This window comes from Pseudochaenichthys georgianus, chromosome 23 (assembly GCF_902827115.2).
Source record: "Pseudochaenichthys georgianus chromosome 23, fPseGeo1.2, whole genome shotgun sequence".
NCBI classification, from domain to species: domain Eukaryota; kingdom Metazoa; phylum Chordata; class Actinopteri; order Perciformes; family Channichthyidae; genus Pseudochaenichthys; species Pseudochaenichthys georgianus.
Window position 1 is genome coordinate 7,430,010 of NC_047525.1, and position 19,297 is coordinate 7,449,306.

At 42.5% G+C, this 19,297-nt stretch overlaps 1 protein-coding gene across 1 annotated transcript in view; it reads right to left on the minus strand.

The window, feature by feature from the left end:
- Positions 1-19,297, minus strand: part of plxna4 (plexin A4) — a 233,721-nt gene that overhangs the window by 201,499 nt on the left and 12,925 nt on the right. The window contains 3 exon segments of the mRNA XM_034074985.2: positions 8,365-9,018; positions 9,020-9,084; positions 9,087-9,714. Coding sequence (XP_033930876.1) covers positions 8,365-9,018; positions 9,020-9,084; positions 9,087-9,609 — 1,242 coding nt within the window. The 5' untranslated portion in view covers positions 9,610-9,714.

The following is a 19,297-nucleotide window of genomic DNA, read 5'->3' on the forward strand; positions in this document are numbered from 1 at the left end:
TGGAGGTGACCTGAATGTGGGTCAAGTTCATGTCATATGGTTAGAGGGTTGAGATGAGGACACAAAGGAGTCAGGCGAAAGACAAGTGGAGAAGGGTGAGGTGATAAATAAGAATGGGTCAACAAAGATGAATATTGATGCAAGGGGAAACAACAGTTAAGTGGACATTCTATCCTTGAATCCCCTCCCTCTACTGGCCCTTCTCCCCCCTGACCTTTTCAGAACAACCATCTTTCCAAAATTGATATCCACGATAGTGTCATGTATGTCCACTGTGAGTTCTCTCCAGTTACCACTAAAGCTCTTATCGATGCATTTGTTAATATTCATTGTTTTTATGACAGAAAGAAACCCCCTCTCTGTGTCGCCATCAGTTACAAAGGAGCCTCACCATCCATAGGTGGAAAGGTTAACAGGGTCTATCACACGCAACACGGGTACTTTGTTGTATTGGGAGAGTCGATGATTGAAGGCGGCCTCAAAAGATCACATGTGAAGCCATTTCTCCCAAGACTGATTACTCTTCTAAAAGAGCAAAAGTGGTTTTCAACATTAAAAATCACTTTATATTATCTGTGGGTTTCTGTCGACACGTTGTGTGTGTAAGTAAAGGATGTTGTTATGAGCTATTGTGTGCATATGTGTTTTTATCTTGTCACTGCTTTGTTATTTCTACTAGTTGCCAATCGCAGCTGCCATCTCTGTCCCGCATTCTGCAATAATATGAAATATACTTTGTCTGTCAGGAGGCAGACGCATTTTCATTACAGCACCACCACAACATGACATTTGCAGTTGTGAAGACAGGCACGTCTCGGAATACCAAATCACATGAATGCAGCCCATGACATTGTCTGCCAATAAAACCCTGCTGTCAAAGCTCCCATCACGTTGTATGTGTTTTCTGTTCCCTCAACCCACCTCGTTAAAAGCATATTCCAACACAGGGTTGTTAGTCTTCACAGCTTTTTCTCTGTCAAACATTTCAGTCCAACTTTTGATTTGACTTTTGCCAGTTTTCAGTGGAACACTTATATTCTCAGATATTCTCTTTTTTGATTTGTACAATTTCAGCGCAGACAGAAGTGATCGATTGTTGTAGGAGACAAGAAGAAGGTTTAGATCAGGGGTGTCAAACTCAAGGCCCGGGGGCCAAATCCGGCCCGCCACCTCATTGTATGTGGCCCGCAAGAGCTTGCAAAGAATATAATACGTTTATTATAAGGTTACGTGCCGCTTTACAGGAGCACGTTGCCCATAAACTACATGTCCCACAATGCATCTCATTTTGTGAGATGCGCACTGAAGAGACTTGAAACAATTACTTTCAATTATTTTCCCTAGACTTCTGCTTTCAGACGTAGTTAAGTTATTACCCTATCAGATAATAATCCAATGCAGAGGATATATTGTTAAATAATACATTATATATTTATCTATGTATATTTATATAGTCTTAAAGTTACCACCGGCCCTTTGAGTGCAACCATAATTCTAATGTGGCCCGCGATGAAATTGAGTTTGACACCCCTGGTTTAGATATTCCCATGCTTAACGAGTCGTTAAGACTGCTCGCGTATAGATGAATTGAATACGTCACAAAGGACTGCTGCTCTTAAATAAGATTGCTTAGGTATACTAACACATTGCTTTCAATTATCCAATCAACTTCTTATTCAAAGTAAAACCGTTTTGGAAAACGTCTTATCCTCAATCCCTGAGTGCTGCTGATTATGATTTAATCAAATGATTATGTTGTACACATCTAAATATATATGTGCATACTTCCGAGTAACCACTCAAAGGTCTTGAATTGACTGATGGCTATTTCTGCCAGCGTCCCGTAGCGTAGCAACATCGGAGGAAGACCGAGGGATCCTCCGTGAAGACAGAGGGACAGGAGAGCGGAGCCTCTGTCTTTGGACGGAGGCCAGGCACTGAGGCAGAATCAGGTCACTCTCAGCCATATCCATCTCTGTGCTTCTGTGTGCCTGCCAGCCCCGGCACAAAGAGAGCTCTCTTCTGGACTGCGCGGAGGGATCAGCAGATACCGAGTGCAGAGAAGAAGAGGGGGCAGCGGGCGCGCGTGAAACAGAGAGAGAGAGAGTTGCTCAATGCGATTAGTGGGACTGAAAGAGACCCGCTCTCCAACGCGCTCTGATGCATGGCCTAATCTGGGCTCGCACTGATGAGAGGGCCCGTTCCATTGGCTGCAAGTTCACCACGTTAATGACACACGTTTAAACATTTCGCCTCATGTCACTGCTCCAGCGTCGGATGCTCCAAAGAGTCCAGTTTCTTGTACTAACTTTGTTTTTAGTATACTCATTCTGTTCATTGTATTTTTATAGTAAGAAGGCAGCATGACAAACTGTGCGGTTTACGAGAGCCTTGTTTTAACTCTGCGTATAAAGAGTGGCTAGTGGAGTAAAATGAAAAACAATATATGGCCTTTGGTTGCTCGTCATATAATTAGCCTCTTAGACTTCCTTTGGCATACTGTGCTAAATGACTGACCTGCCAGGGTGATTGGCGGCACCAGAGAAGTATGTCATGACTAAGTGGCTTTGCAGTGTTCATTGTAAGATATAATGTCAACATTCAACCCAGCAATACTAAAACATTAGCTGTATGACTGCCTGCCTAAGTCTCTCTGGAGTAAAGCAGCTCACAATGGTTAGAAGGCATACAAGCAAGTCTAATCCTTATCATTCATAATTAGCTCTACACTTATATGTATATGTGTATGTGCTATGCATGAACTATTTTAAACTCATGATGACTCTTGTTTGAATGTCTATGGTGGAAGTAGTTGTGTGTGTGTGTGTGTGTGTGGTGTGTGTGTGTGTGTGTGTGTGTGTGTGTGTGTGTGTGTGTGTGTGTGTGTGTGTGTGTGTGTGTGTGTGTGTGTGTGTGCGTGTGTGTGTGTGTGTGTGTGTGTGCGTGTGTGTGTGTGTGTGTGTGTGTGTGTGTGTGTGTGTGTGTGTGTGTGTGTCAATCAGATGGACCACTGGCTACTGTGCCAAGACTTAGTCCGTCTGTCCACTCATCCATGGTGCCCTCCATTACACTAGCAACGCCTGACAGAACGCACCACCACACACAGCGTGATGTAAGCACACACACAAAAAGACGTGCCGTGCACAAGTTGCTCTTCCGCTCGTCGTGTTTCCATTTATCCTTTTCCAATTTTCCTCTTCAGAAAGACGGTCTGTGGAGACTGTCAAAGCTTACAGCTACTCAATCGAGCCATGTGAGCCATCTGCTTTTAGATGCTGGTTTCAGGCACAAGTAGAATACAAAGAAATATGAAGCCGAGGCATCAAAGCCCCTGCTGGTCAAATGTACATTAGGATTAAATATACACACGGTCCAGATATTAGTTCTTCACTTCTTCACGGCTCTGCATGCACATGAATGTATTTGTTTGATAAATGGGCACGCATCTATGTCAGGAGGCAGGTTCATTTTTCAATCTGTAATGTTGTTTTTTATTTATGTTCACAGAGGCGTGCACCAGCTACGGCAGATAATAAATGATTAGGAATAACAATCAAATCGGGAACTCACAAAACAGCAGGAGGATTTTCAATAAAAATGAAATATCACTAAAGCGGGGGCGACAGGAATAGCATCGATAGAACATTTCCGAAGCAAGAAGGTGGTTTAAGAGATGCAGAGATTGGAAAAAAAGGGACTTCACAAACAAAAAATGCAATATCTTCAAGAGAAAGATGTGTCAGGTAACTTCCTAACTTGTCTTCTTGCTTGCACTGGCAGACACTTTTTCTTTTTGGAATGCTTACTAGGCACAACTGTCTTTTTTTCACACACGTTTTCTTTCAAGTGATGACATACTAATCTGTACGTCCTTTGGAATTGACAGTTTATTAGGGATTCTTCCTTAAATCCATTGCAACCAATACAGCTTTGTGTTTTGTTCTCTTGTTGACGCTCTGTCAGAGAGGCAATGATCGAACCTGCTGGTCATTAGTTAGTTAGGAGTTATAACGGACTGCATCACATTTAAAAGTTGTCAACAATTCAGCTATTCATGAGCTTTTGGACCAAATGTGCAACTATGATGAATTTCATTAACGTCGGATTGGTTTTATTGGTGTTTCTCCTCGTTCTGTTCTGCTTACTCGGGAGTAATAGAATTAGAAGACTGGGCAAACAAAACTGTTTCTTCTGAGCTTGACAAAAGGCAAAAATAACACGGCGAACAAATGAATGTACCTCGATTCATTTATTATTTCAAGCCGAGGGCAGAGAGTAGTGTAGGAAGCAGGAGACATTTGTTTAATCACAAAATAATGATCTTGTGATGGATTCTGACCTTTAGCAAGTGGCATCATGTATGGAGATTTAATTAGCGAGCCACGCACCAGGCAGGATAGCGGATATGTGCATGGAGTGGGGTGAAGTGGAGGAGAGGGGGTGCTGCTGTCTGGATGTTCTTAATGAATCCACTAGCCTTCCCTTCCTGAGGATGTGGCCTAGACTGGCTCATCAGCCGCTGATTATGCCTCGCAATCAGGAGTAGGATGGAGATAGTCGGCTCAGGAGGACAACACGCTCAAAAGGTTGGTCAAAACTGAACCGAAAGAAGTCAGAAAAGAGGCAATAACATGAAATATGAGCATGGGTGTGAAGGCAGAGAATGTCCTATTGAAGAGTTTCTTTTCAAGTGAACGATGAAACGTGGTAGGGATGAGTGTGTGTGTTGGGGGGGGGGACTGTGAGAGAGATCAAGGAAAAGACTCAAAGAAGCAGCAGGCGAACCGAGTAGAATAATCTAATTAATTGGAGTGAATTCAGAATGTGAAGTCGATAGCACGTGACCAAATGTGGAAGAATAGCCCGTGGCATGTTAGTTAATGACATGTAATTAATTATCATTAGCAGAAGGGATGAGGGATGGCCGTGGCCTGTCAGGGACCTTGTAATTTTCTCCTCCATGTTTAGAGGGAGGGTGAGGGACAAACACTTCCCACTGTGCTCATGGAAAGCTTTGTAATGAATAATAAAGGGGAGAGAAGGACACACACACGGATGAAAGCATAACAGACAATGAAAGATGGTGCTAACTTTTTTTATAAGAACATGAGGAGGACGGGCAAAAAGTGAAAGAAGAGCGACAGAGGCACCGAGCAATGAATCAAGGATGAGAGGAAAGAGAGCAGAGAGGGAATTTATTGCGATGCCGCTGTTTTGTTGTTCTGTTTTTTTTCTGCTGACACCGTGAACATGGTGGGAGCAGGCAGCATTTTTTTTTTATAGGTCACATGCCACTTCACAATGATCTATGGATGCAGGCCCTTTGCAGACTTATACTGTTGAGCACGCATTATGGGGCTCAGCCAAGCGGGGCCATTTGGGGGAGAGAGGAAGCATCCACCCTCACTCACCCTCTCACCATCCATCCTCTCGATTGCTCTCACCCATAACACCACTCTCTACATACTTTTTCTTCTCAACTTCTCCCTCTTTCCATCCATCCCACTCCGACTGAAAGCCTGTTAAAGATGGTGTCGCAGCAAAGGTCTAAGGGGAGTGAGTGTTTATAGTGTCCTTGAACACATCCACCTACTCTGATGATTTCATTGTATCTCGTCCCAACAACGTTGATACCTCAATATATATATGTTTAAATCCATTCAGTTGATGGTAGTGAGCTGCTAATATAAAAGTTACACATTCTTAATCTTCTAAATCTGTACTTTGTACTATACATAATATATCTTATTGTTCTAATATTCTGAACTATAAACTGTATCTGAAAGAAACATGTCTTCATTTTTCACATACAGTGTATACATTAACAATGATAGTTTAACATGGCAATCTTTAAATACAATCTGTAGTCTAAATCCTATCCTTAATCCCTTTTTAATGATTCTTTAACATGATGCGAGTGGGGTAAAAAACACATTTGATATGTATGTGGTTGTGGGATTCCTTAGTTAGTGTTTTTTATGAGTGCCAGGAACCAACAAGCACCCTTGATTTCACAAAATATCCTGAGAAAACTTGTTTGGTTGTATACAAAAATGGTGTGCGCATTTGTCCAAGTAAACTGTGTATACATGTCTGCTCTCTACACCGGGGAAGGGAGACCCAGAATGGAGAGGTAGTGAACACTGAGCGCAAACTACATTTCAGATGATATCAGAGACACTGCGCTTCCAGTGATGCATCAATTACATGAATTAGTGAATGACAACCAACGAGGCATAAAACTAGAATTACTGCCTAGTGCTTTTATGTGTCTGCTAACCAATCCACTTGTAGTTTACAACTTTATGAAAATTTCATTACTTCAATATGTGTGTGAAATTGTCATAAGCAGCATAAAGATTATTGAGTAATGGACACAATATGAGTTTTGTGATGTCACGCTGACCTTGATATTTTTGCCACTAAATTTGAATTAATCAAGTTTGAAGAAATTCCCTCGAGACATACCTGAGATAGTATGTTCAAAAGAATGTGACGATGTAATAAAACATATGAACGCAGGAGATATTATAAAGTCTAACCATCCATCACAGACACATAAAAGATATGAGAGTTGTAAATCTAAACATATTCTCACTGTGAAAACAATCATAGGAAATATATGGCCTTTATTTACATCGACTCATTACTAATGCTCAAGCAATAGGCCCCTGATCTATGAGTGCATTTGTCCATGACACCTCATGTATAACTGTAGCATCCACTCTAAAGCAACACATAATATCTACATTTAAATAAATTACCGTATAAATCTTTCATATATAACGTATTTATCACTATTAATATCGCTACTTTTTGGAAGAGCCTCTCTCTGGCTTTAAAAGCTCCGCCTCCATCTCTGCAGTAGCCATACTTACAAGTGGAGGCAGGCGTGTGTGTACGTGTGTGTGTCACAACTCATCTATCTCCTGCAGAGTCCACGTCACTTGTTCAGCAGGGCTAATTTATGCGGCGGGCGGTGGCTATACTGTGGCGCGTGGCGCATGCTGAAATGGCATCATGCCTCAGCGCTAACCCCTGTGTGCTCCCTCACACTTCCTCTCCCTGCTGACAGCTACACCCCGAGCATGATTTATCAGGCCCTCAAGCAGCAGACAAAAGCGCCTCGGCACGTGTGCCGTGCCAGAGACGACGAGTAATAGATAAACACCGTGACTTCAGAACCAAACACAAGAGAGGGTCAGCTTCATAATGTCTCCAGATAGTGCATGGCTGAGGTCAGGATAATATGAACAGGGGCGCAGTGAGAGGATCACTATTTTTTTCTAAAATATTGCCATGACCAAGCGAACACATTTTAGCTTGTAGTATTTTGTAGATTTATAAATTCTCATTTGTGGATTAAAAGAATGACTGGCAGGAGTAAGGAATATACCATTCGTCTTTCCAATTAGTGTATTTCTTGGGGGAAAATTGAACGGTCTTCATTTTATCAAATACATAAATAATGTAGGCTACATTGAATGGATTATCTATAGGCTACTTAGTTAAATAAAATATACTTTAAAAATCTAAAGCCAACCATTTGAATCAATACACGTTGAATTGATATATGTGCTGAAACAGAGCACGTCAGAGCGCTCCGCTACGTAGACACAGATCATCTACACCTCTCTGAATTCAAAATGGGAGGTCGTGGTTCACAGAGGAGCATGCTCACTAACAAACGGGCTCTGATCATGGATGTCTTTCTTGAGGTTGACAGCTTGTGTTAATGATGTAATGAGTGTAAGAGAAAAACATGCATGAAACTGCTTGGCTGCTTGTGAAGCTGGTCTAAACACGTAACACCAAATGAACCTTGTTTTTTACGTGCGCAAAGTGAGAAAATGAAATGAACTGAATCACTGAATGTGTAATGCTGTTATGGAGAATGGAATTATGGTAATTTGGCTGAGCTTTCAGCTGCATTGTTTAAAGAGGGAGCAGATTAGAAGAGGCAGTGGATGGTTAATGGCACAATCGTAATGGGATGGAGCATGATCCCACCTACGAACAGTGTTCAGAAGGCCTCCTGCGGTGCACCAAGGCTCCTTATAGTTACAATAAAGAGCCTTCACACCTGATTGTCCTCCAGGAAGAGTCACCTCTGACCAGAAACTATTCGAACAATAAGAAATCACCAGTGTGTGTTCTGTTAAGAGTGCTCTTCCTCTTAAATGGGTTTGATAAACGCTACTTTAAACAGAACTGCTGGGACGCCTGCTAATCTGACAGATTAGGAACAGTGAGTAAAGTATGTGTGGAAATAAAAAATAACTACTAATCAAGTGTAAATCTCCCAGGTAACATTACATTTGGTGATGTTGTAAATGTGTGTGTGGGCAGTGTAGTAGTACTCACCGCACTGCTGCAGGGAAATATCTTTGACTTTGGAGCCATGGCCAGGTCCAGTGTGCCTTCGCCCTTGTAGCACGACTGCAGCCTCTCCTTGATTTTCTCGTTGATCTTCCGTAGAGAGAAGACGCACAGTGCAGAGTCCTGCGACGCCTGACGTGGACGCCTCTTTTGGCCTTTTGAGAAAATGGTGAACAAAACATCATCATCCGGTTCCACATCTAGTGAGCGTGCCAGGATAGCACCGGCTTTGGAGAGGTAGGCCGCCTCGAGTAATCGGTACTCAACGTTGCCACTAATGCATCCGATAGGGACCTCCACGTAGGAGTTAAAGGCGGTGTCAGCCTTGCAGAGGCGGACTATCTTGGAGGTGTACACCTGTTCCCGACCAGTAGAGGATCCAGTCGTTGGCCCGTTCCCCATTTCCGGCTGCAAAGTCAGGAAGTACACAAAGTTCCCACTGGCAAAGCCATAAATGTAGTATATGTCAAAGTCTGGGATGACAGTGAAGGTGTCTGAAGGGATTTTAATCATAGAGGCCACAAAACTCACGTGGAAGACATAGGCAAACATGCCGTCTTCCTCAGAGTTTCTGGCCAGCTTGCGGCTAGAGATGGTAGGGAAGTACTCTGGTTTGCCATCCACTGCTGTGGCTATAAATGAGCATGTCTGGAGAGGCATTCCCATATGACACAATGACGCCAAACACAGAGCCACTCTCGTTGACCCAGAGAGGTAGTGCTCCTTCTTGTGGAAGGGCTCGCCCAGTTTGAAGAGGTCATCGAGGCGGAGGAGTTTGCAGATGCCCTGGTAGAGGCTGCCACACGCGAGCAGCCGGTTCTCCCGATAGTCCATCAGGAGCATCTTGTTGACGTTGTTGGTGAGCGATAACGGCTCACTGCAGGGCTGTACAATACGGGGTGGGTAGCACTTGCGGTTGTCTTCATCCGGACCAGTCTCATGGGACACCTGGACCTCCAGGCTGGGGGACAGTTTGTATATGCGATTAACAGCTCCCAAATAGACATTGCCATTGCGATAGTCCACTGCAATATGGTTGAATTTCCACGCAGGGTTCTCAGCATGAAATGATGCATACTCGTCCTCCTGAAGGGATGCTGTGATCACCTGGGAGCCGGCACTGTGGGCTTGTGCGGCATGCACCACGGTTTGTGATGTCACAGGAAGCTCCAGACTGGACAGGAAGCAGTATACAAAAAAGCAGGTCCGTGTCCTCGTTAGGGACATCATGGCTGTTCTCAGGCTGGGAGTGGTGAGGAGAGGGAAGGAGGCACAGTCCAGTGCTGTAGGCCAATCAAGATCAAGCCTCTCTTGAGATTGAGGGACATCATGTACCTAAAGAGGGAAGAAAGAAAACCCAGTGAACAACGGAACACAAACCTGAGCAAAACATTGCTACACATTCAAGGTAACATTGACATGGTATTGATAGATAAACATTATGCATATGATATGCATTATCTCGCACAGATTATAGCGCAGGCAATTTAAACAAAGAATAATGAGGAAACCGGGTGAAGAGGCCACACACTTGAGACAAGAAAAAGAAATGACTGATGTGAAATGCCATTTCTTAATGTCTTTCATTTTTTGTTTTTCTTTTAATGTTTCTTTTATTATCTTTTACTGTTTTTAAATGCCTTTATCTGAATGTCTTTCATTTTTGTAAAGCACCTTGAATTGCCTGGTGCTATATAAATAAACTTGCCTTGCCTAGACAGAAACATGTCACAGGCTGAGGCACACTAGAGGTTTAAAAGGCAGTGTAGAGGGAGAGCTTTAGCCAATAGGATGAGTCCATGGATTGAAGAAGAGGACAGAAGAGGAGGAGTAATGCATGGTCTCAGAGGAGGTGATCAGCATGGCTCTGCACCATCTCTCTGCATGGACCCCTGCTCCTCGACGCCCCTCTATGCCTTTCTGTTACAGCCGCTATGCACCTAATTGATTCTCCCCTTGGAGTAGCAATTTGCATGCTTTGGCGATTTCTCTCTTCTCTCCCAGTAGGGTAGCTCACCTGCTGACACTGCTAGCAGAGAGAAAAGGACTTTCTTTCTATCTATAACTACACACTACACACACACTCACACAGAAACATGCACACGCACACAAAGTAGGTGGTTTATGGGCAGAAGAGGAACAATTAGGGAGGAAATGCAAGCAAGTGCAGAAATGAGCTTCCCTATAGTCCTTTCGTTCATTTGTAAAGTCTCAGCATTAAACGTCCCACCACAGCAGACAGGCACACACACATGTGAAACCATGCCAATTTAGTGAACATTTTGCATGTTGTGGCCAAGTAGAACTGTTCTATCTATACCGTCAAAGCAGCCAGCACACCGCATAAGACACACACCAGCAGAGATTATCAAGGGGACCCTACAGCATTTCCTGTAAACACGGTGGTCCCCTGTGTGTGTCGCCTGCTCATTAGGCCCCTCTCCGAAGTCAAACTCCATACCATGAGGATAGGTGTTAACCTGGGTAGTATCCAGATATGAGTTTCACACATGCACACACAAGAATGGAAAACCTGTGCTGACTGCATGTCAGCATGTCAGCACTGCAACTTAATAACACATTTTCTTTTCAATTTGAATAAACAACAATGAATTGACATGTTGTATGAGAGGTGCATTCAAAAACTCTGTGTAAATCTTGATCAGCAAAAATTACGGTTTTACGGAAGAAGGTCATTGTTGCATTGAACAAAGATGTAAAAAAAAGATGTATATAGAAATACGACTAATTCCGATATTTAATGGTGTAGCTAAAACCTTATGGCTCAAAAATTATATTTTGTTTTTCATTCATTCTGGCATAACGTTCCAATTAGACATATATACATTTATTGGGAATCAATATGCTGTCACCAATAAATGATGGTTCTACCTGACATTATCCAGCCACATATCTCATCTCAAGTTCGCATCCAAGCAATCACAAGTTGTGGTGTCAAACGCAACCTCACTGCAATCTTACCAATCTCCCCTCCATCAGCTGGCAGGCAGAGAGAGAGAAATGATAAGAGGACCAGAGAGGATGATGAGAGGGATACAAACCGATAGAGATAGAAAAGGTGACACGTCGACAGGTGTGTGCATGTATGCTCCGATGCGTGTGAAAGTCAAAGTGCAATCATTACAATGACGTAAAGCAGGGTTGTCAAACTCAATTTCATCACGGGCCAAATCAGCATTATGGTTGCACTCAAAGGGCCGGTTGTAACTTTAAGACTATATAAAAATACATATATAAATATTTAATATATAAAATAATGTATTATATATATTACATTATTGCCTCTGCATTGGATTATTATCGGATAGGGTAATAACTTCATAATTAACTACGTCTGAAAGAAGAAGTCTAGGGCAAATAATTGCAAGTCTCTTCAGTGAGAATGTTACAATGATTTAAAAAGAAATGACATTTTGAAATAAAAAGTAACTTTAAAAAAAAAAATCTAATTCTGAGAACAAAGGCATATTTTGAAGAAATGGCAAATTCTGAGACAAAAGTCAAATTTGAGATGCATTGTGGGACATGTAGTTCATGAGCAACATGCTTCTGTAAAGTAGCATGTAACCGTATAATAAACATATAATATTTTTTGCAAGCTCTTGTGGGGCCACATAAAATGAAGTCGCGGGCCGCATTTGGCCCCCGGGCCTTGAGTTTGACACCCCTGACGTAAAGGGAGAGACCGAGTTTAGGATAAACACTAATATCAAAATTACCCTTCACTTGAAACTCATTGACATGCAAAACATTAGTTTCAGTAAGTAAACTAAACCAAAACCCCAAATCTACACATTTGGAGTAAAAAAAAAAAATCATTACCACATTCACCAAATTGGTATGTGCAGCAGGTCAATTTGATTTGGTCCTCCTACTAAGAGAAAGTGCACGCAAAAGAGACAGGTTTAGAAAAAGGAGCTAGTGAAAGCTGCTGCTGCTACCATAGAAAGGGCAGCCATATTGTTAAAAAAAAAAAAAGTGGATCTGAAAATGTATCTTTGGAAAAGGGAACAGCACTGGAGCTCCCACCTCTCATTCACCTCGCAGGAGGGACAGCCATAACAAAGCGTTCCCCTGAAATTCACAGACAACTTTATTCAGCAGTTATTATTAATAGAAAAGAGTCGGAGAGGAAAGAAGGAAGGGGGGGGGGGGGGTTGGGGAGGAAGCTCGTTTAGTTTGCCTTCAGATCAACAAGCGCCATTAATTGAAACTTGCTTTGGATCTGAGGATTTACACATCAGAAACACACACACACACACACACACACACACACACACACACACACACACACACACACACACACACACACACACACACGTACACAGTATCTGTATGCAGTTGCGTGCCATTAGTGTTGATGAGGTTTGAGAAAAAGTGCAAATTATGGCGTGGCAGAAAAATTACCTCTAATTAGGGTTGTCATAAAATATTTCAGCAATATTTTTAAAATGATTATTTATGCATACTTGGACTGATGGGAGTTTAAAGAAACAAACGTTACTATCTAATGTTGTAAATATGTCAACAACAGACCTGTTCAAGAATCTGGCAGATGCAAAAAGGTAGTATGGCTTCAAGTTCTGTGACCTGTGTGTCTCGCTAACTGCTCTGAGCTAGCTTCAAGATGTACTCAAATATCTAACACACACACACACACACCCACACACACACGATCACACATTAACAGCCCTATAGACAATGAGTGCTAATTAATTCATGATTAGCACCACACTCTTTCCCAGACATACACTTCCAGGATCGTTGGAAATGTGGGCAAAAACAACCCTGTGTGTGTGTGTGTGTGTCTGTTTGTGTGCATTATTTCCATCTGTGAGACAGAAAACTGAGTGTAAGTCTTGTAGTCATAAAATATTTGGGATATTTCTATTTTCTCTTTTTCCTGTGTTGTGTTTTTAAACGCCTTGAGGCCAGGCGCAATCGCATCATAACTGTACAAATACAGCCCAAAGAAGGGAGGGTATTATCCTGTGTTCAGTGCAGAAAGTGAAATGTGGCTTTTGAAGAGAAGTGAAGAGAAAGTGTCTAAGCTCAGGTGAAGTTGCATCGTCGAGGCTGGACACCAGAAATGTGTTGACAAATGGATCAAATATGCCCCAGCCCCACAACAAATGACGATTCAGCTTCGTCTCCAACACATACGTTTAGTCTGGCCGTCAGAAATTGCTCAAAAGTTCAGAAAAGTCACACACACCCTGTAAGGTTCACCGATAAACTGCTACAAATTGCTCTGTTTCAGACAAAGTATTTTGAGGCTGCAAAGCTAATTCCATGGACAAAAGCTATTATGGATATGTCATGAGCCATTTTGCTTTGGCAATGATTGTGTAATGGAGAGCCAAGCCCAGACATGACAATTTGAGGAGACACAACAACAAAAAGCAAGCGTTGACAAAATAATCCCCTGCTATTTATAGCCTGGAAGAGGGGAGGCATGTATGTGTAAGAAATGACTTGGAACGGAAGAAACTGTCTTTGGTAAACAGCTTAACTTCTCAGTGTCCAAATGTTTTAAAATAATTTAACACATTCATAAAAAACACTAGGAGTAAAATAGGATTAGGAGATTATGAGTGAGTGGGGAGTACGTTAATTTACGCATAATCCTTTATATTCGTAAAGGAAGAAAACTATACGTATCTAAGGTAGTAGTCAGTGGGTGAAAGAATGTGATTGGACGACAGTTGCTGGTGGACTGAGACAATTAAGACAACTGCATAACAAGGCTTTAATGAGCACAATGATGACAGAGATTAAGAGAGAGCAGAATGTCGAGAATAGTGAAGTGTAATAAAGGGCCCTTGCAGTGCCTAAAAGGTTGGAGTTATGTCAGTACTGTCGTGTTTAATGTGGACATAGAGAGCGATGTTTGAGGAGAAATTAGGGCAGCTACCCACACAGTGCAGACAGAGTAGGGTTGCACGATTGGAAAGAATACATAATTACCATTCTTTGTGACTGATATTGCAATCGTGATATGATTTACAATATCCTAGGGATTGATTATTTGTGGGTCATAATCCTCATTATTACAAGTCCTTTAATGGCTTTCGCTCTCTGGGGATTCTTTTGTCAGACATGGCTGTGTGTTACGGGCATGTTTGTTTCTGGTTGACAAGTTATCAGATAGAAAGGTTCATGGTGGTTGATAGCTGTTGTAGTACTTGTTTAGGCTCTCACTGCTTCAGGCTATCCACCTGCTCAAATGATACGCCTGAACTGCTAATATGACGTCTGCTTGGCAGCTTGGTTCCATCTCTCATGGCCTACAGTTACAGTGGAGGGGCAGTTATAATTAAGGATTTTGCATCAGTTAAGACTGTTTTCATATGATTGCAGAAGCCATTGGTCTGGGTTATTATAAGCATTGGGTTGTGAGTAGTAGTAGTAGTAGTAGTAGTAGTAGTAGTAGTAGTAGTAGTAGTAGTAGTAGTAGTAGTAGTAGTAGTAGTAGTAGTAGTAGTAGTAGTAGTAGTAGTAGTAGTAGTAGTAGTAGTAGTAGTAGTAGTAGTAGTAGTAGTAGTAGTAGTAGTAACACAGTGACACAGAGGCAATAGAATGAAAGGAAAACAAGCAGACAGAGCTGACTGGAGTGGTGAAGCCCCCCCCCTAACCTCCCTCCACCCCTCTCCCCTGCTGGGCTGGCAATGATCAGAAGAACACGCGTCAGTCTGCATTGCAGCCACACACTGCGAGTGGAGGAAAACAATGTCGCTGCACTCAGAGCATAATCACAGTCACACACGCTCACACTCAGGCCCAATCCCAAACCACGCCCTACACCCTATCCCTCCGTTTGCACATTAAGTGCCCTTCCAAACCAATGAGTGTGGAGGGGGAGTGGGCTATCAAGCCCTCAAACAGCGAGTCTGCATCGGTGCTGACTTCACGTGCTGCCCTACCTCACCGGACTCAATGCTGTGTGTGTCCGTCAGGGAACAACCCAAATGGGATTAAGATCCATTCTCACACACGTGTATGAACAGACACATAAGGCGCGTTCACACCAAGTACTTTTCCCACAAAGGTTCCTGAGAACTACGATTTAGTTGCGTTCACACCAAAAAGTCCCAGGAACTAAATTAGTTCTAGAGAACCTTTTTTACTCCCTTTTCAGTCCCTGCTAGAGAGCAGGGACTTGCGTGGGAGAAAAAGGTTCCTGTGTCTGATTGGCTGGGCGGAATGCAAACCACGCCCGACAAACTCCCAAAAACGTTTGTGAAGCATTCGCCCAGCGCAGAAACGCAGAGAGGCTAACTTATGACAACACAAAATAAAACATGGGAGGAGGTGTCGGCGTTCTGACCGTTTACTTTACTTTCTACTGAAGCCAGTCCCTAACTCCGGGGACTCCGGCCGTGAAGTTGTTTGCGGCCTGCCAGTAAACCCAAAGCAGAAGAAGAAGAAGTGACGTCAGCGGCTTAATTTGCCTAATCCACCCCCAGGAACTAATTTCCGGTGTGAACGCGATCTGTACTTAGTTCATGAGAACTAAAGAGTTCTCAGGAACCTTTGTGGGAAAAGTACTTGGTGTGAACGCGCCTATAGATAAAAACGTAAGTTATGATAGAGTAATCATGTCTAACATGCCTAACAGGCTAAGATAACCCCTGCTGATACACAAAACAGATGGCACACTCATCTCTCGAAGGAAGGCAGCAGCAGAACAGAAAAAGGAGGCCAGAGAGGATGGAAGAAAGGCGGGGTGTCCTTGGTTACATCAAGACGTGGATTAGCAGCATGGATTACTGTCACCAGATACCCTGTCTAGATGGAGGTTAGGAGGTCTAATCCACCCCGGAGCTGTTGATATTACAAAGAAAGCTTTTGGATTGGGTACATATGATATGAATGGCAGAAAACCGACTGAAGGACTCAGATATTACAGATGTAACAATCATCCCAGTGTTTACAAGCATCAACACGCTGCAAATAATACATTATGCTGAATTATTGAAAGTATTCAGTTTTACAATCTGCACCTACAACATTTTTCGATTTTCAAGGGAATCTCTCCGTCTTCCTGTCTCTCTTTTTCGCTATTCTAGAGTGAGTCAGAGCATTTCAAAGAAGGGATCTAGGCAAAGATCCAACTGGACGACCCTTCTGGATTTTAGAGAAATAGCTGACATCTGCCCATCCCCTTTCTTCGCTCATCTCTTTTATTATTTGCCAGTCCTTCTCTTTCCCTTGCTTTAAGTCAGGCAGTTCCTGAAGGTTTTCTGTACAGAAAATAATCATTTCTGTATTGCGTCTCCTTGCATTACCGGGCTGCAAAGAGAGTGGGGATTGGCAGAGTCCTTGAGGGAGTACAGCTCTCAAGCAGTCCTTGGTTCCAAAGTAAGGTCACTCAAACACATACACTGAGAACCTCTACACACTCTTGGCTGGGACTGGGCCTTTGTGCAGTGGGTGCTGATGCAGGCTGAGATTGGTTGTAGTGTGTTATCATCAGTGCAGATCAAGAGGCTCTAATATCATTAGGAGGACTGTTGAAGAGCGCACATGGCCAGCCTTCCACGCCTCACTCTGATTGGGTTATACTGCGGCACACTTCCTGAATAGGAGGGGCCTCTGTCAATGATACAGGCCACAAAACAGTGACCAGAGAGGGCCATTTACAGGGTGAACTTAATGAAGCTCTGGATTCAATTAGGATGACTAAGTCCTGACAAAGACACACTAGCAATTCATCAGTGAGCATTAGGGCCCATAATCACACAAAGGGAGAATGTCAAATGCATTCATTAGCTACATATAGTGCCGAATAACAATATGTCAAACAAAAGGCTGCATTTCCACAGGTTGAGCTGATAACCAATGCTGCAAACCTAATACTTAACACACTTTGAGTGCGTAGTGCTATGAACAATTCAGTGTTTTCAACCAGAATGAGGAGAGTGAAGCAGAGCTTTAATATTTCCCTTTAATCTATATTTAACAAGTAGCCCACATGACATATTTTGTGTTAACAAAGAAGATATGCACTCGATCATCCTTCTGAACTGCCCCCTAGTTATAGCAATGCTGTGCCATAAAAGCTCGTTCGGAATCAAAAGGCGGAGATATGTTGCTGTAATCACTATAAATGCAGCCAAGAATCCTTCTTAAATGGTGTTGCTAGGCACTGTCTGACAGCTGCTTTCATAGAACATTCAAAGCCCCTAGCTCTCTCTCGCTTTCCGTTTCTCTCTCTTTCGCTCTCCCAATTCCCCACACTAACGGGCCGACAGGAATGCAGGGCCGTGTAGACAAATCAGCTCTCGCTTCCATCCGCTGCCGACTGGCACCATCTTAAGTCCCAACACGTCTTCCCCATTTCCCTCAAACCATCCATCCATCCATCCTTACTTCCCTGTATCTCGTCTCCTCCCGGCTTAGCTCTTCTGTTGTTTCATGAGAGTGAAATAACTGCCCCTCTCTTTAGCCCTCATTGCCTCTTTCTCTCTGTCTCATCTCTGGTTTCCAGCATCTCTACGTACACAGTCATTAATTATGAGTCCTACAGTAGTTTGCTTGAAGCTGCAAATGACTCTGAATGTTTTGGTGCAGTATGAGAAACACTGAAACAGGTGCTCGGTGGTTTTGTTTGTATGCCTGTGTTCTTTCAAATGAACAGAAATGACATTGCGGTCTCTTGTAAGGAGCCTTTCTCCTACTCCTGAATCATTCAAGTACCTGCGTCAATCACCTTCATGGCCAATATTACAGGTCAGTTTGAGCATATCATAGATACACCAATAACATACAGTAGGTGGGCTGATAAGGACCTGTTATTTGCAGTGCAGTGAAGTTATTAAGAAATATTGTTGCCCTAGAAAGCACAGAAGAATCTTCAAATCAAATCAATCAAAATTCTCGACCAAATAAATAGATTCCTATGAAGTTTATTTGTATGTAATGTCATAATATCAACCATTATATATCATTGTAAGATCTCAAACACATGTTGTCAACATTTACAACTGTCCACACAGACACATGAGTGCCACTAAGGCCATCAAACCCTTCCAAGCAGGAATCCACACATTCAAACAGGCATGGTGTGACCTCTGAAGTTTTAAACTTGATTCAGTCAAGCTTGCAGATTTGTGTTAAGACTTGATGGGTGAGGTGACATCCTTAAATCTCTTCTCACATTAGTTCTCCCCCCTCCTCCCTGTTCCTCTCCCTTTTATCTGCCTCCCTCGATCAGCAATGCATGTCAGTGGCACTGCAGCTGAAGCAGGTAATACATCAGGAATTATAACACTTCATTTTGCATCACAGCACACTTCAGACCAGGGGTGTCAAACTCAAGGCCCGGGGGCCACATTCGGCCCGCGACTTCATTATATGTGGCCCCACAAGAGCTTGCAAAGAATATAATATGTTTATTATACGGTTACATGCTACAGAAGCACGTTGCCCATAAACTACATGTCCCACAATGCATCTCAAATATGACTTTTTTCTCAGAATTTGCCTTTTTTTCTCAGAATTTGCCTTTTTTTCTTCAAAATATGCATTTTTTCATAGAATCCCTTTTTCTCAGAATTAAATTTTTATTTCAAAATGTCACTTCTATTTCTTTTTTCTCCAGAATTTGGCTTTTCTTTTTAAATCATTTTGGGACATACGCACTGAAAAGACGTTTTCAGACGTAGTTAATTATGAAGTTATTACCCTATCCGATGATAATCCAATGCAGAGGCAATGATGTAATATAATACATTATTTTATATATATGATATATTTATATATGTATTTTTATATCGTCTTAAAGTTACAACCGGCCCTTTGAGTGTAACCATAATGCTGATGTGGCCCGCGATGAAATTGAGTTTGACATCCCTGCTTTAGACCTACAACCACAATACACAGATGATGTAAGCCT